We start from the raw sequence: 25,200 nt of genomic DNA, 5'->3' as shown, positions 1-25,200 counted from the left end.
ACAACAACTTCTTAATTAAAAAGCATAATTCAGTTCCTAACTCAGTTACTTTTTGGAAGTAGTAGTGAGTAACTATAACTAATTACTTTTTTAAAGTAACGTGCCCAACACTGATGGCGAGTTACATTTTCCCTGCACTTATTATTCCTTTTTAGCCTCCACGTGTTATTTTATATTTCCGTCATTTTCTGCCACACATTGCCGGTCCGTGAAAAAAAGGCCCACATTACACCGGTCCGTGGTGCAAAAAAGGTTGGGGACCACTACTTTAAGTGACGTCTTAATTGATTTGGCTTCCTGCTGTCTGCTGCAAACATTTTTAGACACAGTAAACCCCACCGTATTAAAAGTCAAAGCCAAACGCTACATACGCTTCGTCATATTTACTTATCTTAGCGTCTTCGGTGCTCTTTGCTGTGTGCTCTTTTTTTTCAAAAATACTCCGCACACTCTGAAAATGAGAGCGCCACTGCCACCCACTGAGCGGATGTGCAATTACAATTTATTCTAGTATGGCAAAAAAAAAATGTTCCCGAGGTCCTATGCGGCATCCCTGGCATCGCTCTGTGCCCCCCTGTGGGGGCGCGCCCCACTATTTGAGAAGTACTGCTTTAAAGGGAAAGACAACAACTTTATCATCTCAAGTGGAGAAAAACGCAAATAAAAGACAGTATTTATAGAAAGTGGCCGCCTGCCAAAGGTTTGGGGTCTAAGCAACTCCAAACTTTTGAACCATAGTGTATCATATGGGATTTTTCATTATGTACACTACGGTTCAAAAGTTTGGGGTCGCTTAGACCCTAAACTTTTGAACGGCCCTGATCAAATCACGTGATCGGAAATTGGGCCAAGCACGTCGTTTTTCAGAGGATCGGAATCACGTGAAAAGGATTGGGTTTTTAATTAAAACAATATACTGTATTCATGTTTTTCTGCTTTATTCTCGTACAGCCTCTCACTGTCCCTCCTGCTGCTTCTCTTGGTCAGCAGTGCTGCAGAGTTTGCTACTTAAAGTTCACGATGATTGACAGGTTTGTAGATTTGATCTGGCAAGTGAAGGCTCTGGAGCTCTACGATCAAAGGCACAAATGTTAATCATCGTTTAGTCAATCTTCTTATCTAGAGCAGTGGTCTCCAAACTACTCCACATAGGGCCGCAGTGGGTGCACAATTTCATTCCAACAAAACAAGACCACACCTTTTCACCAATCTGGTGTTTTATAAGTGTAAACAGTTGATTGCAGTCAGGTGCTGCTTAGTAGAAACCACATTGGTTAAAAGGTCTGTGCTTGATCGGTATGAACAAAAACCAGGACCCACAGCGGCCCTTGAGGACCGGTTTAGAGACCCCTGGTCTAGAGGCTGTTCTTGGCAGCGTGAGGGTCAAAGCGTGAGTGAATTTGAGTGGACTCATATGAATTATATGAAAGTTACGGAGACTGATTAAAAGCATAGCGTTAAAGCTGATACAATGAAAAATGTAGGTGCGTCTACATTTCGTGCTGGTGCACCTTAAGAAAAACATTAGGCACATCAGTGCAACCAATGCAAAAAGTAAGTACGGAGCCATGGCAATATACTGTATGTATATCGCAATGTTAATTTTTTCCAATATCATTTAGGCCTAATCTATGTATATTTTTTTTTTACTTTTTAAGGGCTAAAAATAACAAAATAATCCAGACATACAATGGTGTTGCCATTGTTTCTTTACGTGGGTATAACTGACCTCACGAAATGGCTTTCCTATTGTTTAAAGACTTTTTTCTCCATCATCAAGATCTAAGATACTTTGAGCAACAATCAAATACAGGTATGAAAGAATTCTGTTCGTACCTGTATTTGACTGTTGCTCGATTGTCCCGAATTTTGCGTAAATCGTAATTAAACCTTTAAGTACCCCTAAATCTCAAAATAACTATCCAAAAAGTCTAAGAGTATTGTATTTTGTTTAATGAAGGAGGATACACTGCCCTCTGGTGGCTGCATTGGGTCTAGCTGGACCGTCGCCTTGTATGACTCTGCGCTCTGGTTTGGCCCACATCAGGTTGGAAGTTGTTTCAGCCAATATATGTTTGTGTATGCATTTGTAATTAAGTGTGAGGGATTTTTCTATGAGTATTGTAAATACGTTAGCATTCGTGGCATTGAAGCTAAATTTACATATTGATCAGACTAGATGGACATTTGCACACCGATTGTTTTGTGTCAAGTGTTTTATTGTTAAAAATGTGTGTCGTTTTGATTTGAACATAGGTGTACATATGTCTATTACAGTTTTACAAAATGTCAAAAGTGACGGAAGTAAAAAGCTTCAAAAAGCACAATTGCTTTGTTTGCTGTCTGTAAAGCTGAACAACTTCCCATTTAGTGAGGATAGAACACGTCATATTTATAAAGTAAAGTAAAAATTAAGATACTGTTAGGTACAATAAGGTACTGTTTATGCGACTTAAAAAAAAACAAAAAAAAACACTGGCGACAAAATGGCGGATGAGACCCCGGCGTCGTAAAGTCAAAATCGCGTAAGTCGAGTATGTCGTAAACTGGGGACTATCTCTATATGAATATCATTGATACTAGGTGTTGTGTTGCATTTTAAAGCATGATTATGGAAAGGAATGAACACGATTTGTGTTCACTAAAGGTTTACTAAAACAAAAAAATCCTGTGTAAAACTCACCCCTCAGAGGTATCGCTGTAGGATGAATGCCTCTCTAAAGAGAAACTGCGTGTGAGCTGCGAACTCTCCTGGTCCTGATTGGAAGGTTGGTCTTGCAGGGAAGTGGCTCGTAACAAAGGTAGGCTTGGCGGCGCCAGGAGCGACTCGCCGTCATCCTTCTCACTCTTTCCTTGAGGCTCTGATGCCCCATCACTTTCCACTTGGACTTCCGCTGCATCTGCCTCGGTGATACTATCCCCCTTAAGCTGCTTGTCCCGCTCGTCTTCACCTTCCTCCCGTTCATCGAGAACCCAGGCCTCACCCGACTGGTCCTCGCCAGGCTTACACTCTGCATCCTTGATGGCTTTCTGGTACAGCTCCGAGAAGCTCCTAAAGCCCACAAAGAAATCAATTTTCTTCCTTGGCATGACACTTCACTTAAAGAAATTGTGCAATTGTAGAGTCATGACAGATTGCGGCCACTCTGCAGCTTGTCCCACCTTCGCGGTTTCCCGTTTTCATCTGGCGGGATGACGGTAATGTGGATCTTGTGCGCGGTGCGAAGCAGTCTAGTCCTCTCTTCCGTTCCGAGGTGGACCAGGGAGTGGCCGCACAAGCGCACCACGCGAGCCCACAACTGCAGTCCGCCGCTCTCGGCATAGCAAAACCGCTGAAGCTCCGTCACAAAGCCCTCTTCGTTCATCAGAAAGCCAGGTTGGCCTACGCCGTCACGTAACGGGGTGACCTCCAAAGCCTCGCACCCTCGGGTTACCAACTGCAGATGAGACATAGACAGAGTGAAGTATTGATTAAAAGACTAGACTCATGAGGCATGGTCATTACCAGTAGCGGAACAAATGTGAACAGAGCCTGGGTGCGATGAGCATAAAGGAAACTCCCTGAGTGGACCGTGCAATAGGGGTGGGGTGTGTGTGCTAGTGGACAATTATTCACGAGCCCCTCCACACTTTCGCAGGCTCTTCAAGACGATCATCTGGTGTGTGTGTGGGGGTGTGTGTAGGGGTGCAAGTAGATGTGCCGATAACCAGTTTCAAGGTATACCATAGTATGAAAACGTCACGGTTTAAAAACCGCAAAAATTTTCCGTCATGCCGTCCTTACTGTATTAGCTTTTTTTTGTCCCAAAAATGCATGGAGAAATCCCTTGCTTGCAGCTGCAAGGCTCAACCCTCCCCCACCATTTGTTGAACAGTGTCAGTGAGTCAGCTGTGCTACACGATGGCTGGAAGAGGTGAAACTCCTGAAGATTTTCCCCCATCGAAAAAAATGAAATCGCTGGTATGGGAATACTTCGGCTAAAGAAAAGTCACAGACGGCCGCAGCTTAGAGGAAGAGGGCCAACCGACATGTAAAACATGTTTGCCGAGGGTGGCTGCCGAGGAGGCAATACCTCCAATATGATTTCGAATTTATACAAAATTAAAGGTTAGTAAACACTGCCATGAACGTTTCCCACCAGCCAGGAGAGTTAACTCGGGTGTGTTCTGTGTCTAGCAGTGGTAAAACGTGGTGTTTTTTTTCTCTCTCTGGCATCTGTCCGTGTTGAGAAAGACAGTGTTTGTATAATGTAAACATGATACGAGTCATACGCACATGCTTTTTATGGAAAATAATTCAATTATTTTTGTTCTGATGGTAATAATGTTGAGCTGTGGCTGTGGGTTTAGGCTCACCTAAATTATGTGTTTTAATTTTATTTAGAATATTTTATTTAAAAAAAAAAAAAATTGAACTTAACATTTTACTTATGTTCCAATTTGCTAAAATGTTTTGAAAAATAAAAATCCTGTTCAATCGAAAAACCCAAATATCTCAAAGTAACACATTTTAGAGCTGTAATTGCAATACCGTGATACCGCAAAGCCGTGATATTTTCTCTTAAGGTTATCATACCGTCAGAATATCATACCAGCACATGCCTTATTAAAAGTAAGGCTGCAACAACTAATTGATTAAATCGATTGAAATCGATTTTTAAATTAAGCTGCCAACAAATTTTATCATCGATTTTTGCCAGCAGCTATGAGCAGTCCCGTTTGGGTCAATGTGTGTGTGAAATGTGAGGCTGCACGTGCACCAGTGATTAGAGCAAGAAAGATATAGAGAGTTCATTGCTAGTCTTCCACACTCAGGTTGGGTTGTTGAGTCAATAACTACGAAGTGTCTAGAGTTAGATTGTCTTTTGTATTGTTAGATCCAGTGTGCCTCTGTCAGAGGTGAGTAAATGAGGCCAATTGTATTGTTTGTATTCTTTGTTGATGAGACGTTACTACTAGGCACAGCTTAATAGCTAACTAGCTATTATGCTAATCAGTGTCTTAGTCGTCCGTTTTTATCGTGTTTTGGAGAAGCATATTAGCACTTGAGTTACTTTCCCGTTTTTATTTCCTTTTTTTTTTTATAAAGAAACCACACACATAAACCCACTCGTATAACAATATATAGCAAGTGGAACCTTTTTTGCTGGCCCCTTCAGACAATCGGCCAAGCATTTAACACTACTGTATATTACAGCTCCGTGTATCATCTTACCTTTCTGTTTGACCCTCCCCTCGCCCAACCACGCCCACCTTACACCCACAAACCGGGCCCCTTTCGAAGCCCGGGTCCGTATGCAGTCAACACCACCAGCACCCTCCTAACTTCCACCCCTGGTTATTACGACAATGTCATTGGAGATTTAAAATTGCCCATAGGAGTGAATGTGAGTGTTTTATAAGTATGCTTGCAGCTGGGATAGGCTCTAGCTCATCTGTAACTCCGAACGAGATTAGTGTTACGAAAGGAAGGGATTGAAGGGATTTAATTATGATACTTTCTTCATAGTTACAATGCTATCCATAAGTCAGTCAAGGAAAAATAGGAAAAGTGCTTTCAAGAGACAGGCGAAGGTGCCCTCAAGATAAAAAAATTGCTATAGTTAGTTCTGTGTGAGACAGTAGACAGTAATCTGACATGCCCAAAACAAAACAATGAACCTAAATAACATACACCTTGCGATATCATAAGACTTGTCCGATAAAAGTATTTAAAAATGATATCGGATAATATCGACATCGGTTTTTCATGATTAGTTTTGGGTTAAGCTGCACTTGCACTTGCTCTAAAAAAACTGATGTTTGCACTATTTTGATTTCAACAATAAATATAGTGGTGCAATATAGGTACTTTCTCCATAATTTCAGTTGAAGTTGTTCTCTTATTTTCACAGAATCTTTACCTGGAAAACCTTGAAGTTCATTATTAAAGCATCCAGTGGAGCATCTGAATACAATTAGCCATAACATGCTAAGTCCACGACCATTATCGCATTTTTGGAGTTGGACAATATCGGGATATCGGTTAAAATAGTAATTATTAGACACACCTCTAGTTATTATCATTATTTTACTTCACTGGTTCAAATCATGTGGTTCAGCTTCCTCCTGGCGAGGGATCGAGGGTCAATTGTAAACACCCACTTGATAACCTCATATGGTTGCTTTTCCGAGCAAGTGTTACATGCTGAAGGAGCAAAAAATGAATCATATCACCCACCTCCAGCCTCTGCACCACCTCTCTTAAATCCTCAGCCTGGTTCTCAGTTACGCTAATGGACACCGACTCCCCACGCTCATAGAAGATGTCCAAGCAGGGCCCTCCCTCTTTGGTTTCGGCCACCGCCTTCCATCCGATGACGTCCCTGCAGGAGCAGTTAAAAACCACCCTGCGCGTGTACCTCTCGATGAGCACCACCGACTCGGCAGAAATGCCCAGCAGACAGGGCAACTTGTGCTCCGCCGCCTCGCCTTCCTCCCCGCCGTCGACCATCACGGCCCAAACTAGCGCTCCGGCGCTGTGCAGCTCTGCCCCCTTGGCGCCCTTCAGCTTGTCTTTGCGCTTGCCTCCTAGGGAGAGCAGCGGAAACTTGGTGGACGAGTCGATGGGCGTCGTAGTCACGTAGTTTTCAGCCAAGTCCTTGAGGTATTCTTGTCGCGTGCGTGTAGCCATGGAGCGGAACTTCTCTGACTTTTCTGCGGCATTCTCTGCGTTAACTGCCTTGGCCAGGAGGAAGTCTCTGAAGGCCGGCGACCGAGGGAAGAGAGCGCCCTTGGGGAAGAGCGGACCGAATAATGGCATGTCTTTAGAGCGTGTCACAGCCACTCTGAAAGAAAAGGAGAAGCGACGGATTAAGAGAAAGGTAGTGTTTAGTGTTTGTCCTGTTTGCTTGGGACATTAATGTACAGTGGGGCAAATAAGTATTTAGTCAACCACCAATTGTGTAAGTTCTCCTACTTGAAAAGATTAGAGAGGCCTGTAATTGTCAACATGGGTAAACCTCAACCATGAGAGACAAAATGTGGAAAAAAAAAATAGAAAATCACATTGTTTGATTTTTAAAGAATTTTTTTCCAAATTAGAGTGGAAAATAGGTATTTGGCCATCTACAAACAAGCAAGATTCCTGGCTGTCAAAGAGGTCTAACAAAGAGGTCTAACGAGGCTCCACTCATTACCTGTATTAATGGCACCTGTTTTAACTCATTGTCGGTATAAAAGACACCTGTCCACAACCTCAGTCAGTCACACTCCAAACTCCACTATGGCAAAGACCAAAGAGCTGTCGAAAAACACCAGAGACAAAATTGTAGACCTGCACCAGGCTGGGAAGACTGAATCTGCAATAGGTAAAACGCTTGGAGTAAAGAAATCAACCATGGGAGCAATTATTAGAAAATGGAAGACATACAAGACCATTGATAATCTCCCGCGATCTGGGGCTCCATGCAAGATCTCACCCCGTGGCGTCAAAATGATATCAAGAACAGTGAGCAAAATCCCAGAACCACACGGGGGGACCTAGTGAATGACCTACAGAGAGCTGGGACCACAGTAACAAAGGATACTATCAGTAACACAATGCGCCGCCAGGGACTCAAATCCTGCATGGGCCAGACGTGTCACCCTGCTGAAGCCAGTACACGTCCAGGCCCGTCTGCGGTTTGCTAGAGAGCATTTGGATGATCCAGAAGAGGACTGGGAGAATGTGTTATGGTCAGATGAAACCAAAATAGTGAAACATTTTGGTAGAAACACAGGATCTCGTGTTTGGAGGAGAAAGAATATTCAATTGCATCCGAAGAACACCATACCCACTGTGAAGCATGGGGGTGGAAACATCATGCTTTGGGGCTGTTTTTCTGCAAAGGGACCAGGACGACTGATCTGTGTAAAGGAAAGAATGAACGTGCCATCTATCGAGAGATTTTGAGTGAAAATCTCCTTAATTCAGCAAAGGGCATTGAAGATGAGACGTGACTGGGTCTTTCAGCATGACAATGATCCCAAACACACAGCCAGGGCAACAAAGGAGTGGCTTCGTAAGAAGCATTTCAAGGTCCTGGAATGGCGGATCTCCGGATCTCAACCCCATAGAAAATCTGTGGAGGGAGTTGAAAGTCCGTGTTGCCCAACGACAGCCCCAAAACATCACTGCTCTAGAGGAGATCTGCATGGAGGAATGGGCCAAAATACCAGCAACAGTGTGTGAAAAGTTTGTGAAGAGTTACAGAAAACGTTTGGCCTCCGTTATTGCCAACAAAGGGTTCATAACAAAGTATTGAGAAGAACTTTTGGTATTGACCAAATACTTATTTTCCACCATGATTTCCACCTTGATTTGCAAATAAATTCTTTAAAAATCAAACATTGTGATTTTCTCGTGTTTTTGTCTACATTCTGTCTCTCATGGTTGAAGTTTACCCATGTTGACAATTACAGGCCTCTCTAATATTTTCAAGTGGGAGAAGTTGCACAACTAGTGGTTGACTAAATACTTATTTGCCCCACTGTACAACTCCTCATGTTTGCAACATATATTTGTTCTTGTAGTCAAATGTACATTTTATATTGATCAGACTGAATAGTGAATAATAGAGTGTAATACAAGGCATCCCGTCAGACCTGTAATAGGTGTTTTCTGTGCAGGGCTCATGAACCTGAACAATAATGAAGACGTGTTGGAAGTGGGAGCGGATGGACTTTGGCGTGAAGGGCAACGCGCCTGGCTCCTGGAACACAATGGTCACAATGTCGTTGCCGATGTGACGTTTCCTCAGCAACTAAAAAGGATACAAATTGGAGTTGTTAGACAATCATTCCTTACTGTACACATGAAAAGATTGAGATTTGCTGCAAAAATGCATTCACAGTACTAGCTACTTTCTGTAGAACATCTGTGCCATATCATAGCTAAATCAAAAAGCCTCCCTTGCTAAATGCTAAATATCTTTTGACACTTTTACGGTAGGATTTCATTACTTTGTTGCATTTTGCAATGATATAGAATGGCATTCAATCACAATTTAATACTTTCATCCTCTATACCACAATAACAAATACATTGTTAAAGGAAAACCAATATTTCTCTAACGCAGCCCATTGATTAGCAATCGATTTTTTTGTGAAGACATTTTTGATGCAGCTCTTGGAGTAAAATGCCCTCCAAAAGCATAGGAAAAGTGAAGTCAATTCTATTTCTCTGCAGACTGAAAACAGAATCAGAACATTTTTTCAGCATCAAACACATTTTTAGTCTAAAGTGAAAATAAAGGAAATGGCCCTACTATGACTCAGAGATCATCGTGCAACAGCCATTTCCCATTTTATCTTTTTTTTTCTGCATATGAAACCCTGTTTGTGCCCTTTATACGTATCAAGATATAATTTTGAATCAGTAATCACTCTTACAGCTTTAATTTTACCTGTTGAGTGTTGTTGGCTGTGTAGGGCAACATGGTAGACACATGGAACATAATCTCATAGTCCTGGTACCGCGTGTAGAGGGAATGCGTCCCTGTTGAGTCGGCTATGCAAGTACAGGAAAAACATGTCAAGCAAAGAAGTAGTGAAATTTTATGTACTAGTAAATGTACACCAGCTGTGAGGTACCCAGCAGTGATTGAGCTATTTTGGAGACATGAGTCAAACGATGACTTGAGTCATCTCAGGCTTACACTGCTAGCCTCATAACAGTGGCTTGGCACAGCCAACTGATCAGTGTATGGTGTTTCCACTTACTCTTATTGTCCAGCTGAGCTCGGTACTTTTCCCAGCCTTTCAGACGCACACGATCACCGAGCAGATCCAAAAACTCCTCGAACGCCGGACCGGAGCTTTCATTGTTGTACATGTCCTCCTCGGAGCTCTGCCCTGCCCGGCAGTACATGACGCCGACTTTTCTCTGGAAATTAAGCTAAAGTCCACAATAGAAGAGCAGAAAAAAATTGTTGCTTTAGACCTTTTACTCTTTAAATATACAGTACAGTAATCCTTTGTTACTTTGCGCTTCAAACTTTGCACCCTCAGTCCATGGCGGATTTTCGTTTCACTTAAAAAAAATAAATCAATAAATGCAGTATTTCATAGAGCTGATCCGATCACCTACTCTCTCACTCTCACTCCTGCCGCTTTTCATGGACAGTTCCTTATTAAAGTTGATGATGATTGTCGGACAGTTAAGGTTTGATCTTGCCAGAGACGCTTGTAAGCCGAAACTTCAAAACGCTGCATGCGTCAACATCGTTTAACTTGTTAAACAGTTGCTGTGGCAACTCATTGTGAGTGAGTGAGCAGCTTGGGTGGATTTGAGTGGACACATTCAATAAAGCATTTAATAAAGACAAGCATTTTTCTCTTTTTTTTTTATGGATTTGGCGTCCACTTTTAAAAATTTAAAACTTCTCATTATTACCACATTTGAAGTGCTTAAAAAACACTTATTAAAATATGTATGTAAATAAAGTTTTTTTCATTAATTATACTTTGGGGAAAAAAAGACATGTCTTGTGTGTATCTTTCCAATGACAAATCTGAATGAATTCGTGAAACACAAAGAAAAAAAAATTGTGCGTAGCGCTACCCCCACAAAAAAAAAAAAAATTGTGGGGGGTGGCACTACTTTGCGTTTTTTCACTTATCACGGTGGGTTTTGGTCCCAATTAACCGTAATAAACAAGGGATAACTGTATTTCATTTATTTGTAGATGAAACACTAGATTTTTTATGCTCAAGTAATAGAACAGGTATGCCTGGTAGGCCTGACCCTGGGAAATTAGGTGCCCTAGGCGAATGTGAAGCCAGGAGCCCCCGCCCACCCCAAAAACAACAATATATAATTTTATAACATTCTTTCATATTTTGCCAAAACGCTGTAGAAGTATAAATATCAATGAATAGAAAATTATCCTAATAGCACTTGTTGCATTTTGTTCATATAGTAACACAAGCACATTCAATCATTTTCTTAAACAAATAGCCATAGAATTCTCAACACTGTTTGCCTCTTGGACTTTATGACCACTTGATAGCGCCAAAGAGAAAATGAACCACCATGAAGCTTTGAACAAATTGGCTGCAAAGCTTAATTGCTTCATGAAGCTTCATTTGGCCATCACTGCTCAATGTAATCTCTCAATTCCCTTGGGAGAGACAGACGAACTCTGCTGCCACCTGCTGTCAACACTGCTGTCATACAACATGCCTCATGCCTTCCAGCATGCATTGCAGCACTACAGGTGTAAAACACTTTTAAACTTTATGTTCTGTGCTATTTAGCGTGCCAGTTGTTTCATTAATTGCTAACTATGCTATTTAGTTTGTTGTTATATGATCGTTTTAGCTTCGCTTTGAAACCCTGAGTTTCAGTGACCTTTGATTAGATCACCTGCCATTAGTTTTTCGGGAAATGGATCTGCTTAGACACAGTAAGCGTGGACTGTTCCTCCCTGTCTCATATGTGCCACTAAATCGCAGGTAGCTAATACAATCCAGGTTGAAAACAGCAAATATTTTTTAGATGTAGCCCATTTAAATGTGGTTGACATGTAAGAAATTGTTCTGGAAGCGTAGCATGAGAATTGTTTTCAAGTTTTTTTTCCCCTAAAAGCAATATGGTGCCCCTGCCACTAGATTGCGCTTTAGGCAACCGCCTAGCTCGCCTATGCCCGGGGCTGGCCCTTGCAGGTAGCACATTAAAATGAATAGGTTGTCAGAATTAACTGTCAGTCTTTCAATAACTGTGCATAGTATTTGCATTCTTTTGTGGAGGAGGTGCTTACCCCCTGCTCATCCAGCTTCAGCAAGGTGTCGCGGACCTTGGGGGAGTTTGAGGCCAAGCGGAGGCAGTGCAGGTTGAGTTCAGGCATGATGAACTCCAGCAGCCGCTTTGGAGACAAACCTCGAGGGGTCGTGTGACGGGCGGCGGAGGGAACTGACTCTTCCAATATGGACCCACGCAGTGTCTTCATCTGAGAAGAAAACTCAATTTAGTCCATCATGCCATTTTCACACATTGAACTCAAGGGAGTTTCATTTTTACCTCCGTGGTGCGAAAGATGATTCTGTAGTTGTACTGAGCGCCACTTGTGCCTTCTTTCTCTTCTCTGCGGAAACTGATGGCCACTGGGCCCAGGCGATCATCCATGCCGAAGAAATTCTGATGTTCTGGAATGAAAATACATACACACGTACTGTATATGCTTAGCAGATTTTTAAATGCTGGTACTGTTTTAGCCAATTAAATGTGAGTATCTCACATTGTACTGCTTACTCGTCACAGCACGCAATACCCATAGTTCCATGCAGATATATAGAAAACGCATCAGTCATTTGTTTAATAGACAGATTTTGTCTCAGATGGAGAAATGAGACACAGTTTGAAAAGGTACAGTAACTATAATGATTGTGTTTATTTTTTTCCTGTTTCGACTGGATAAGCATTAATGTGCTGTACCTGCATGTATAAAATTGAGGTCATTGTCATCACACAATGTCATATATCGTGTTTAAACATTAGATTGTCCATGATTGGTGGTTTTAGAAATCTGGGATTTGCATACTTAAAAAGATTGAGCAACCGTCTTTCACATGAAGGTCGTTTATACTAGCTGTTGTCTTTTTCTTGAAGTTACGGTTGACTGTATTTTGCTTCTGCGGCTTCTTACCTTTCATGTAGAAATATTTCCGATAGTAATGCGCCCCCAGATCGGCATGTTCGATGAAGTAGTTGCTTTTGCCTTGCTGCTGGATGTGACTTTCTCTGGGTTCCTCCAGGACAGACGCTGCGTCATTGGGGGTCCGCGGGCTGAGCCACAGCCCCCTCCTAGCCTGAGATCGACCCAGGCCCACCTGCTCTTCTCCGCCCGTCTCATTTCGGAAGTGAGGGCAGCTAAGCAGGAGCTCGTTGTCGTTGCCGTCACCTTCGTCCAGCAGCATCGATTGCTCGGGGTCATCCATGCCGCCCCCGTTGCCAACTCCGCCTCCTTGCGCAGGTGAGGAAGGCGCTCCCTGTGTGAGGGGCCGCATCTGCGAGGCGGCCGAAGCCCCTGAAGTGATATTCTTTTTGCGTCCAATGCTGTCTCTGTTGGTGGCTGCCTCTGTGAGGTCAAAAAGGATGCTTTGAACGTCATAATGGGCAAAGTTCCTCACCCAAGCACCACCCCCGATGTTATCATAGGGACCGGGCTGGGGGATTGGAGGGGGCACGGTTTTGGACTTCTTACTAAGACCTTCAGGCTTGGGTGGCTTTGCAGGTTTTGGGGACTCCCCCGTGGCGGAAGACAGGCCTCGAAAGAAGCCGTCGGGTTCCGGTGGGTTGCCTTGGAGTCCTAAAAGCAGGAAAGGGTCCTTAAACCGGAGGGCATTTGGACTGAGGGGTCCCTGGTTTGCATTTCCTGGATCCTGGACTTGTGTTTGTCTCTCCAGGGAAGAAAGACTTCCATATTCCCTGTGTAGCAGAACCCCAGTGTCCATTTGAGCCCCGACACCCATCTTCTCTCCAACTGCCCGAGCCGCTTTCCCTCCGGCTTTGCCGCCAGAGTCCAAGTCTCCTAAAGTCACATCGCTGTTACTCCGCTGCATTATGTGGCCCCGCCCCACCGCGCGCAGGGTTAGCCCAGCCCGGCTCGGGGTTAGATTATCTCCGTCGGACCCGTCTGCCTCCCTCCTGGGCGGCCACTCCACCACACCCGCCTCCCGTTTGGGATCAAAGTTGACGGCCGCGCCAGGCGGTCGTACATTTTGGCGCCGAAATCTGCGGGCGAATAGGTCATCGGACTGCATGTTGCCTGGGAAATCAGCTCCTCGAATTGATCGAAATGTGAAGGTGGAAGAACTGCCAGTCAATGAAAGTGTCCTTCTGTAAAACGCTTTAAATGGTCTCACAAAAAGTGGAGTTCTGAAGTGGAAATGGTGAAAATCAGAGCACTTAGAATGCAGCAGAGGTTCATCCGGGTGTGCAGCAGGGAGGTCTGGGAGTGATCCAGGAGTTGCGAGGTGCCGCTTCCTGCAGACCCAGGTGGACCATCACTGTGGCCCGATTCTACTTCCTCTTAGAGGAGGCCCCGTCTGCACCCCTAACATGGCTTCCACTGACTCTTCAGCACCTGCAAAGAAGAAATACATCATCAATATTTCCCTTCTCTGTCACGTGAAATAAAATCTTAAAGACACGTTATTGCAGTGTTGCATTGTGAGCTGCTCACAATTAGGGTTGCCAGCTACCTGAAAAAAAATAATGAATAAGGGACACCTTATTGGTAGAGCCAGCCGGCTCAATAACCGTCCTCCTTTAAATATTTTTTTCTATGTAAAAAGTGATTTTAAAAAAAAAATGATAATAATATTATAATAATTTTACTGTAAACCGAATTAATTAGGTATTTAATTGAGTTATATAAGCGCATGAAAAACAATAATGATCAGTGATGTATTTATAATACAAAATATACTAGAATTAAAACTGTCCTGCTAAAGTTAAAATTGTATAATTTAATGCTTATGGTCGTTAGCCTCTATGTGCGTGTGGCCGTTTTTTTAAAATACTTTTTTTTTTTTTTTTTAAGTGCAAACAAACTCTCAGGTTAAGTTTTTCTTTTACGATGTATGTGCGTTCAAAGTACCCTCAGCAATAACATTTTTGCGAATGACCACTCCAAATATAATGAATTTGACAGAACACAAAAATATAATACAATTAGTGAAAATGGCATGCACAGAGAAGAACAAGAAAACAAATGACCATCATTTTGAATATGCTTTTTCCTCTCAGTTCACTCAAACCTCCCATCTTCTACACTCTTATGTTGTCTTCCTTTAGCAACAGTACCTTGCCCAATGATATAAGTGGGATTCCGTAGTTTTCCCTGCATATTCTTGTAAAGCACCATACCAGTATTCGTTCATTCTACAAACAAGACACTATTTTCGAGTTTGATAATAATAAGGGACAAAACGCGTCCCTTGAAAGTTCAATAAGGGACGCGTACTTTTGTTTCTGAATACCGGATGATTCCGTTTTTCAAGAGACAATACAAGACCAGTGGACATGTCACACGGTTGCTCCAGTAACAGCACGAAGGCTAATAACATTATTTTCACCCTCAAGAATCGCATTCAATTGTAATGAATCCGGGGAAAAAAATGCATTCAAATTTAATTCATCAAAATACTCGAGACTCATTGCGATTAGCCAAGATGCTAGAAGCCGACAAATCGCAAAAAACAAACAACATACCATTTAGAATCCTTGAAGAAGAAAATTAACTTGTACTTTGATGTATAGTTTGTTTAAATGTTGATTATATAGTTTTTCATCAGCTTTGTCCGTTTGTCTCTCCAGCCGAAATCATTTAAATCCGTTGTTTCTTCTGGTAAGCCCCACTAGCACTTTGTGAACTATGTTAAATAAGTCCAATCATAAGTCCTGAGATAGAAAAACAGTCAAGCCCAATTTTGGACATTCTCTCACATCTATGTCTGACCACAATGACGTCAATCGCTTAAAGTCAAAACCTGTCACCGTTCTAACAAGCATAGCACTTCTTCCTGTCAAGCTTCTTTACATGCATCTCTGCTCTTGCACTTGCATTCTAAAGAGCAGGTGCAACGGATTGTGCCAGCACACATGCAAACACATGTTTAAATGTTGAGAGAAATATATGTCACTATCGTCTCCTAAATAGGTCATGTCCTTGTTAAAAGCAATGCAGAAGAAGCCTTACATGTTGAAAAGATGCACAAAATACAGAGGTTGTGCAAAGTGTCACAATCAGTGGTTTCAGTCGTGCAGCAAGATATGCTAATGGCATGAGGCGTTCGCACGCTTCTAACGAGTAGACTAAGCACTAAGTGTTGCTGACTGCTTACTGTGTAAGGTCCATGTGGACTGTTGATTCATATCATCTGACTCAGCATTCAGTCACCCACAGTTTTGTGTTCTTTGACTCTTGACTGATTAGTAAAATTAGTATGCAGTAGGCCTGCACGAAATATCGTTTGAACATCGCCATCACGATATACGCATGCGCAACTGTTCCATCGCAGGACGTGATTGTTTTTTTTTTAACATGCATTTGTTCGATTAAGGTATGTGAAAAATGTCAAAGTGTGTCTTAGTCAATGTTGTTAATAACGGCGTTAGAATAATACTAACAGCGTTATTTTCTTCAGTAGTGAGTAATCTAATTAATTACTTATCTCATCTTGGCAGCGCCGTTACCGTTACTGAGGCGGTACTATGTTTTGACTGACGCGAGAAAAGTCTGAGAAAGACGAGCTCACGGAGACGAGAGCAGAGCAGGAGTGGAGAGGAGGCAAGGGAGAAGGACGCCGTTGCAAACGCGATGCTACTATGCTAGGTGGATCCAATGATACCTGACTGTAGCCGATAGCCTACAAACTACGCCCACATGATGCTTCGGTAGATATCACATATATACAGAACTAGATGCAAATGACAGACACGACTGCATTAGCAACATGTATAATGAAGAACTAGACGCATTAGTAAACAGCCGCCATCTTAAAGCAGTAGATTTCTCAGGAAGGCTTTGTTGTAGAGAACCTTCCGAGCGAACCTAAGTAACTTTTTATCTAAAATGCTCCCAAATTGGCAAAATCTTGAATTAAATCTATCTTTAAATGATGAAATAGTTTTAAAACTTACACACGTCAAAAGTAGACAGAAGAGAACTAATGCAATAACGGGAGCAATTTTAACAACTTTAATAGTTGATTCACATTGTTAAATGACTTCCACACATAACAAAGGTTACTATCTAGTTATCGCAATATCCGCAATACCCCTGTGTCTAGTTAAGTTTAGGGTAAAGAATTGGGCTAGGGACAAATGTCCTAAAAACCCTTTAAACTTCACATTGAGTGAGCTATTTTTCATTTTCATTTATTTATTTTTTTGAAGAAAAAAAACATGAAAATTATCACCAGTTACTTTGCCAAGTAACTAATTACTCTTACATTCAGGTAACTGAGTTACTGACGCAATTACTTTTTGGTAGAAGTAATTTGTAACTGTAAATAATTACTTTTTTAAAGTAAGATTAACAACATTGGTCTTTGTGTGTACTAGGCTGTGTGGAGCACCTGCTCTTTTATTTTTTGTTTAAAATATGTTTAAAGATTTTTGCTGCTGTTGAAGTGTGAACCACAGTGTTAAATAAATCAGCTGTTATGTGCAGAGACATAGCCTTCTGGATCGCTTTATAATACAGCAATCTTCATCATTCACAGATGAAACCCCTTAGCCTTGAGTAAATGGTATTATTTGAATGTTATGTGGTCCTGGTGAGTCAACTAAAGTATTCCCAGACAAAGCTATTCAAGTCATTAGGTGAAAATTCTTATAATTTGAATAACTCTAATATACTTTTATTTCTGTAACAAGCAAGCTAACGCGTTAATTTTTCCAAACCAGTAATTTTGATTAAAGTTAGTGTCTGTGCGTTAATATTTTGTTATTGCCTCGTAATGTTTGTAGTATGAAGAATATTGTAGTCATGCACAAAGAGTATTTTGAATAGAAAATATTAATTTCCATGGTAACTGCTCATTGTTACTTCCTGTTTGGGTCTCGAGTCACATGCACTAAGTGTTTTGGGACTGAGAAATACGTGTGCCAGCGCGGGTGCAGACAGCCGAGTGCAGCCACCAGTTGAGATGTACGAGGGAATGTTGATCTGTGTGCAACTGTGAATGAACGTGAGTATTTTTTCCTTCATTCAGGAGGGTTCCAGCGATAGGTTGGAGCCGCTATGCTGCCAGCTGTTTTGTAGCTTTGCTGTTGCAATGGCGGGTAGTCGTCGCTCCCTTTCGTCCTCGTGAAGTCCGCAAGAATTGTTTACATAATATTCGTTTTGTACATTCATGCCGTGAGGTGACATGTTCGTTTAGCATTTTTGGGATTTGTTGTAAGTCTGATGGAGTGTAAAGTGCTTACTGTAATTTCCCGAATATAACGCGCACTTTTTTTCCCCCCAAATCAACTTGTAAAATCATAGTGCGCATTATAAACGGGTACAGGGATGGAGACAAAAATATAAAAAAATTATATGTATATATATATATATATATATGTATATATATATATATATATATATATATATAAAGACCGATTTTTTTTTTTTATTGACATGGCCATGTTGTGTTGAAGAAACATATGCGGCGATCCGTTGCCGACCATTACGGTACGTGACGTCACCATTTTGTCTCGGTCGTGGCGAGCTAGGGAAGGAGTCGGAGGCGGAGTATCAAACAACGGAGCTAATCCGTGTTGCTTCATTGACATTTAGGCTCCAACAAAATACGGTAGCAATGTCTGTCTCACATGCAACCCGCGGAATATAATTATCTTTCCGGCTGTTCCCTTAACAAAATACCTACCCCCGGGAACTATACAACGTGCCAACATAAGTTCCGCTGGTGAATTCTGTTATAACTCGTTACACAGTAATACTTCACTCTGATTGGTCGAATGATTTCGTCTGTGTTAAATTCTGCTTTTGTCACATTTCATAAAGCACAGAATTTAGTTTCTTGAACTCATTTGAGTCAACGTTTATTGCAGCTCCGCAACTCGGACCATAACAAACGTAACAACACTTACTTCCTGTGTCCGTCAACTATAGCTGTCCCTCGGGAAACTCAAGCCCAAATAACAACTCTTGTTGGTCTACAGCGATGCCCGGTTTCGTTTTTCTGACTTCTAGCCTTACTTTTATTTTACCGTATCTATCCATGGAAGAAACATTTATTCATCATGATGAAACTAGCAAGTTATACAGCAGCCTTTAAAAGAAAAGCCACATCTGTTTTGTTTTCTCCTGGTTTCTGGTAAGTTGGAGAAGTTGTCAAATCATATTACTACCGTACATATTGTCAGTTTACGGTAATGTTTTGAACTACCAATGTGCTATGCTTGTGCTGTGTTTCACCAGTCAGTAAAATGACATTTCTGTATCTGTACATGAGCTCTGTTTTCTTGTATTCTTCTATTTATTGGTGCTAAAATTAGGGTGCGCGTTATACACGGGTACAATAATTTCCCCTAGATTTTACAAGTAAATTTGGGGTGCGCGTTATACACAGGTGCGCCTTATATTTGGGAAATTACGGTAGTTGCCGCCACGTTTTGTGGCCAAATTGACCGCTTGTGTGTATGGCGTATTACATTGTGCAATTCATTTGTGTGTTGTTGATGATTGTTCAGTCATTGTTTTACATTGGCACTGATATGCTGTTAACCCTAAACCCTAACCCGAAATTCAGAATTTTTGACATTAGGATTCATCTTTGAGTTAGCGGGGGTTTCAACAAATGCCATGCAGTTTGTCAATTTTTTGTTAGTTTCAGGGCTCCGAAGTGGCTAAGTTGGCGTGAGTCAATGCTGGTTGAAATCAACTCCATCGACTATTTAAACCCCCGCTAACTCGAATATTAAGCCTTATGTGAAAAATTCTGATCTTCCCCTATAAATTCAATGATGGGAAACTCAATAACATGCGATGACATTTTTCTGTTGTCAATCTTATGTTGAGGCAGCAACGGGAGAAAAATTGGTAATAAGTAACCGATAAATTACTTTCAAAGTAACTTAGGTACTTTGATAAAAAAATAATCAGTAAAGTAATTAGATTACTTTTTTGAAGTGTAATCAGTAAGAAGTAATTAAATTACGTTTCCAAGTACCGCATTGGCCCGAATATAAGATGGTGTTTTTTGCATTGAAATAACACTGAAAAAGAGGGGGTCGTCTTATATACTCGGTATAGACATTATACCCATTCACGACGCTAGATGGCGCCAGATATCATTGAAGGGATGTTCTGTCATGACAGATCTTAGCTACTCTCCCCATTCACGACGCTAGATGGCGCCAGATATCATTGAAGCGATGTTCTGTCATTACAGATCTCAGCTACTCTGAAGTTTAACCAGTTTGCATTGTTTTATTGCAATGTTTTTCCTTTTTCAGATTTGTTTCAAGACTACAGTTACAGTTAGACTTCACTTTGGTAGTTAATGCAGCTATTGCAATTTTGTTGTTTTATCACAATAGGTTGGTTTATTTACATTTCAAAAACCAGAAGCCATTCATTTACGAATGTGATTGCACTTTAGTTTTAAGATTTGAATGAGGCAAAATAACATGGTTTTTTTCTCAAATATATTGTTATAATCATTTGTTTCGGGTGTACGGGTGGCGTGCCTCAGTGGTAGAGTAGTTGTCCGCCAACCTAGAGGTTGTGGGTTTGATTCTATGCCCTGATGAACTCGTCTAAGTGTGCTTGAGCAAGATACTGAACCCCACATTGCTCCTGGTACTGCGTCATGGATGGTGGATGGCGAGATCGTGTAAAGCGCCTTGAAAGGTGGAAAAGCGCTATATAACTATAACACCATTTACTGTAATTATTTTCTGTATAAAAAATAATTTGCTGTTCAAAAAGTCTTTTTTTCCAAACTTGAGTCTTGAAAAAGAAGGGGGTCGTCTTATAATCAGGGCCGTCTTATATTCAGGCCAATATGGTAATATGTGAAAACACTGATTGCAATATATCGCAAACCCACAAAAAGTCGCGACGTCAGTTTTTTCCAATATCGTTCAGCCCTACTATAAAGAAACAGAAGATTACCAGAAATAGTGAAATACATTCCCTATATACAGAGTCAATATTGGTAGTTTTTTTCCCTACAGGATTATAATAAAAGCGTAACAAATACTTTTTCATTTTAAAAGCAAGAATCCCAATCCCTGACATTCCATTCATTTATTGTAAGCTTTATGGACAAACACTACTGTATGTGTTCACAAAATGTGAAATGATGGAAGAAGGAACTGCATACAGTGCTTCCTTTCTACCTTCTCATAATCAAACATATTTCTGTAAAAATAGATATTGCATCATTATTTATGCGGGGCAGAAATAATTTTGGCAATTCTATTAAAAAAATAATAATAAATAAATAAATAAAAACAACCCCAAAAAAACATTTTACCCACTGGAAAACCAGAGATGATGAATAAGCAAGTCTAATGTATCCCTTGATATTTCTGAGTGAGCAGTGCAGCACAAGTCTGGCTTTAACCATGCCCTGATATAAATGGATCAATGAGTGATAGCAAGAATGGCTGAGTGGCAATAAAAAATAACTTAAGGACATTATGGGAATAAACAGCAAATGCGTTTTGAAAGGCTCCCACTACTACAAGCTACAAGTGGTACTTTCTCGGTCTGCCGATGCTGCCTCTTAGGGAGATGTATGCAATATAGCAGTGGGTAAAATTAATACTAATGTTGTTGTTGTATGCCTATTTTAAATGACAATATGTAATAATTACAGATTTCCATTTCTAAGTTGCTGCCTGTGAAAAACCTATTTGCATTTGATTCACTTCACATAGATGTGGTATTGTATAATAGCGGATGCCTTACTTACAGTATATCACCTCAACATAGTCCGTGCAACACAGTCAATCCCTCACGCCATATAAACCACAGGTCTACAGCCAAATCAACATGAACTCACTTCCATGTTTTTAAATAAACCGAAGGAGGAAGTGCGCAAAAGAATGCTCAACTTCTTGATTTTGCCGTTTTATGTAGTACACCTGCACACTATTATGAGATGCAGGATACAAGAGTGCCCATAAATTTGGACATTTAGAAATACATCGACACAGGGTTATTAAAACTGTTATCATGGTAACCTAAAAACACACAAAATATATATATATCTGTTTGTAAATCAAATGATAAACTGAAAGAATGAATTGCACACATGGCAGATGCTAACAAAGATGATAGCCACATTTGATAAAATACTACTAAAAGGAACCGTAATCTTAATCTCAATATGAAATCCATCAAACATGTGTTTTGACATTATTTGAAAAATTCTGATGCCGGCACGTGCAAACATCCTCTCAATGTTTGGTTTTGTCTCTCAATCCTAAACCTTAAATCTTTGAGATGTTGGCACACAAAAGCGAAAGAGGACAAGTATGTACACCGTTTTGAGGAAGTCATTGTCGCTTGACATATGCACACCACAAGCGTGCGTCCTGTGAAACAGGAAGAGATGACTGACATTTGAACTCAGAAAGGATGAGTGTTGTCAACATGAGGTCTCACTGCCAGAACGAAAGACCACCAAGATATCTAATCATCTAATCATTTTTTCCCGAAGCTGTGAAAATCCCCTTTCAGGATAAATTATTAAATTACATTCCAGCAATGTACAGTTCTGAATATTGCATATTAACATCCCCCTCCCCCTATTATGCATCAAATATTAGGTCCATTCTTAGGCCTTGTTCAGAGTAGCAGGCAAAATCTAAATTTTTCGACCATCCAGATTGAAAGTGAATGGCTCTTACAGTGGGGCAAATAAGTATTTAGTCAACCACTGATTGTGCAAGTTCTCCCACTTGAAAATATTAGAGAGGCCTGTAATTGTCAACATCGGTAAACCTCAACCATGAGGGACATAATGTGGAAAAAAAACATTCAACGCCCTCCTTACCCCGTGGCGTCAAAATGATAACAAGACGGGGAGCAAAAATCCCAGAACCACACGGAGGACCTAGTGAATGACCTACAGATAGCTGGGACCACAGTAACAAAGGCTACTATCAGTAATACAATGCGCCGCCAGGGATTCAAATCCTGCACTGCCAGACGTGTCCCCCTGCTGAAGCCAGTACACGTCCAGGCCCGTCTGCGGTTCGCTAGAGAGCATTTGGATGATCCAGAAGAGGACTGGGAGAATGTTTTATGGTCAGATGACACCAAAATAGAACTTTTTGGTAGAAACACAGGTTCTCGTGTTTGGAGGAAAAAGAATACTAAATTGCACCATACCCAGTGCGAAGCATGGGGGTGGAAACATCATGCTTTGGGGCTGTTTTTCTGCAAAGGGACCAGGACGACTGATCTGTGTAAAGGAAGGAATGAATGGGGCCATGTATCGAGAGATTTTGAGTGAAAATCTCCTTCCATCAGCAAGGGCATCGAAGATGAGACGTGGCTGGGTCTTTCAGCATGACCATGAGCCCAAACACACAGCCAGGGCAACAAAGGAGTGGCTTCGTAAGAAGCATTTCAAGGTCCTGGAGTGGCCTAGCCAGTCTCCAGATCTCAACCCCATAGAAAATCTGTGGAGGGAGTTAAAAGTCCGTGTTGCCCAACGACAGCAACATCACTGTTCTAGAGGAGATCTGCATGGAGGAGTGGGCCAAAATACCAGCAACAGTGTGTAAAAAGCTTGTGAAGAGTTACAGAAAACGTTTGGCCTCCGTTATTGCCAACAAAGGGTACATAACAAAGTATTGAGGTGAACTTTTGGTATTGACCAAATACTTATTTTTCACCATGATTTGCAAATAAATTCTTTAAAAATCAAACAATGTGATTTTCTGTTTTTTTCCCCCCCACATTCTGTCTCTCATGGTTGAGGTTTACCCATGTGGACAATTACAGGCCTAGCTAATATTTTCAAGTGGGAGAACTTGCACAATTAGTGGTTGACTAAATACTTATTTGCCCCACTGTATGTTGTGTGAATAGTCACAAATCACAGAAATCAGATTTTTTGACAAATTGAGACCACATTCCTGAGGGATTTTCATATTAGATTTGGACAAGATGCTTCTCAGTCTGAACAGCTAAAATGTGATTTGACTGTCTGTGATGTCACTGTATGCTGGATGACGCCTTCTTTGCTACAGCATCCTGTCAGGTGTGTCAAAATCCCAATCTGAACAGGGCCAGATTTGATTTTGAAACTTGCTTAAAATAGTGTCAACGCATCAGACTAACATTTTTACCCGCAGCTTAGTGGCCCCTACTTAAAATTTTAGGGGCCCAAGCTAATGATTCAGGGGCGAACACTGTAAATCGACATGCATACAAGTTTTCATCTAATTTTCACTATTAAATCAATAAACTACAAACTTATGGATCAATATTTCATTCTCTATCAGTTTCGACATCAACCAGTATGCTGCTTAGAAATTAGGTTAACATGGGAATTTTGTTCTATTTCTGTCGCTGTCACCTGACACTACAACCGATCAGCAATGGATTTTGAAGGGAATAGTATCCTTTCCCCTATTTAATGTTTGACTGTTTGTATCATTCTAACACACCCAACATAAAATAAATAGCATTTATATCATATTTGATACTATGGACTTGGAATGATTGGAAATTGCGGTGCCAAGACAAAGGGCAGATAAGGGAATAACAGATACAGGATGCCTTCTGACCACGTGTGCCAACGTGTGCATCATGCAGCTGATTGAAGGAGATTGACGCTGACCAGCCGGTGATGGGCAAGACATCTACAAGTCCACGTCTGCACCACCAAATCCCGCAATCAGCTCTTCTGGACAGTCCAGAACAAATGGCGGGACATCCTGTTTTGCCACAAGGAACCCCTTGATACCAAGAAGGCTCCACAGCGGAGAATTTCAACACTCAGCCTTTTGGCCTGGTTGTCTGTTCCACCGGCCTGGGTCGTTGGAATTGCGCCAGCGTGGTTCCGGGGGTTTAGCTGGCATGATTCCGGCAATCTGGCAAAAAGATCAAATTCTAACAATTTATTGGTCGACAAATGCATTGTGAGGACTCTAGCCAATCTGGAAATTGACATGCGCTCCATGTTGACAAAGTTGGAGGAGCGTATTATTATAGCAGTGTGCGACCAGCACATATGTTATGATTCTTCTCGGCATGATTTCCGGGACCTACATAAATAAGCAGCAGTATGGGACGTTGTTGGCGCACAGAAAAGACCGAAAATTTTAAATTCACTGCTAATCATAGACGAGCAATGATGCACAGGCAGAGGGTGGTGCGTGTCGCTGCCGCTTGCCGCTGCAGTCGCATCGAGCACTGTGTGTTGGCTTTGCGAGGACTCTAGCCATTTTGGAAATTGACATGCGCGGCATGTTGACAAAGTTGGAGGAGCGTATTATTATAGCAGTGTGCGACCAGCACATACGTTATGATTCTTCTCGGCATGATTTCCGGGACCTAAATAAATAAGCAGCAGTATGGGACGTTGTTGGCGCACAGAAAAGACTGAAAATTTTAAATTCAGAGCTAATCATAGACGAGCAATGATGCACAGGCAGAGGGTGGTGCGTGTCGCTGCCGCTTGCCGCTGCAGTCACATCGA

At 41.4% G+C, this 25,200-nt stretch overlaps 1 protein-coding gene across 6 annotated transcripts in view; it reads right to left on the bottom strand.

Moving 5' to 3' along the window:
* Nucleotides 1-25,200, bottom strand: part of sipa1 (signal-induced proliferation-associated 1) — a 78,586-nt gene that overhangs the window by 27,327 nt on the left and 26,059 nt on the right. For 4 of the 6 annotated variants that reach the window (XM_057820490.1, XM_057820489.1, XM_057820495.1 and 1 more), the window contains 9 exons: nucleotides 12,666-14,105; nucleotides 12,041-12,165; nucleotides 11,781-11,969; nucleotides 9,742-9,916; nucleotides 9,426-9,529; nucleotides 8,626-8,783; nucleotides 6,221-6,827; nucleotides 3,163-3,437; nucleotides 2,684-3,052 (listed from right to left, as the gene is read on the bottom strand). In XM_057820490.1, coding sequence (XP_057676473.1) covers nucleotides 2,684-3,052; nucleotides 3,163-3,437; nucleotides 6,221-6,827; nucleotides 8,626-8,783; nucleotides 9,426-9,529; nucleotides 9,742-9,916; nucleotides 11,781-11,969; nucleotides 12,041-12,165; nucleotides 12,666-13,782 — 3,119 coding nt within the window. In that variant the 5' untranslated portion in view covers nucleotides 13,783-14,105. Of the gene's footprint in view, nucleotides 1-2,683; nucleotides 3,053-3,162; nucleotides 3,438-6,220; nucleotides 6,828-8,625; nucleotides 8,784-9,425; nucleotides 9,530-9,741; nucleotides 9,917-11,780; nucleotides 11,970-12,040; nucleotides 12,166-12,665; nucleotides 14,106-15,235; nucleotides 15,487-21,456; nucleotides 21,519-25,200 lie in introns of those variants that run through there. The other 2 variants (XM_057820493.1, XM_057820491.1) reach the window with 2 other exon arrangements.

The sequence above is a fragment of the Corythoichthys intestinalis genome, chromosome 18 (assembly GCF_030265065.1).
Source record: "Corythoichthys intestinalis isolate RoL2023-P3 chromosome 18, ASM3026506v1, whole genome shotgun sequence".
Taxonomy (NCBI): domain Eukaryota; kingdom Metazoa; phylum Chordata; class Actinopteri; order Syngnathiformes; family Syngnathidae; genus Corythoichthys; species Corythoichthys intestinalis.
The sequence above is the reverse complement of the archived record's forward strand: the minus strand, read 5'-3'. Positions and strand labels throughout refer to the sequence as shown.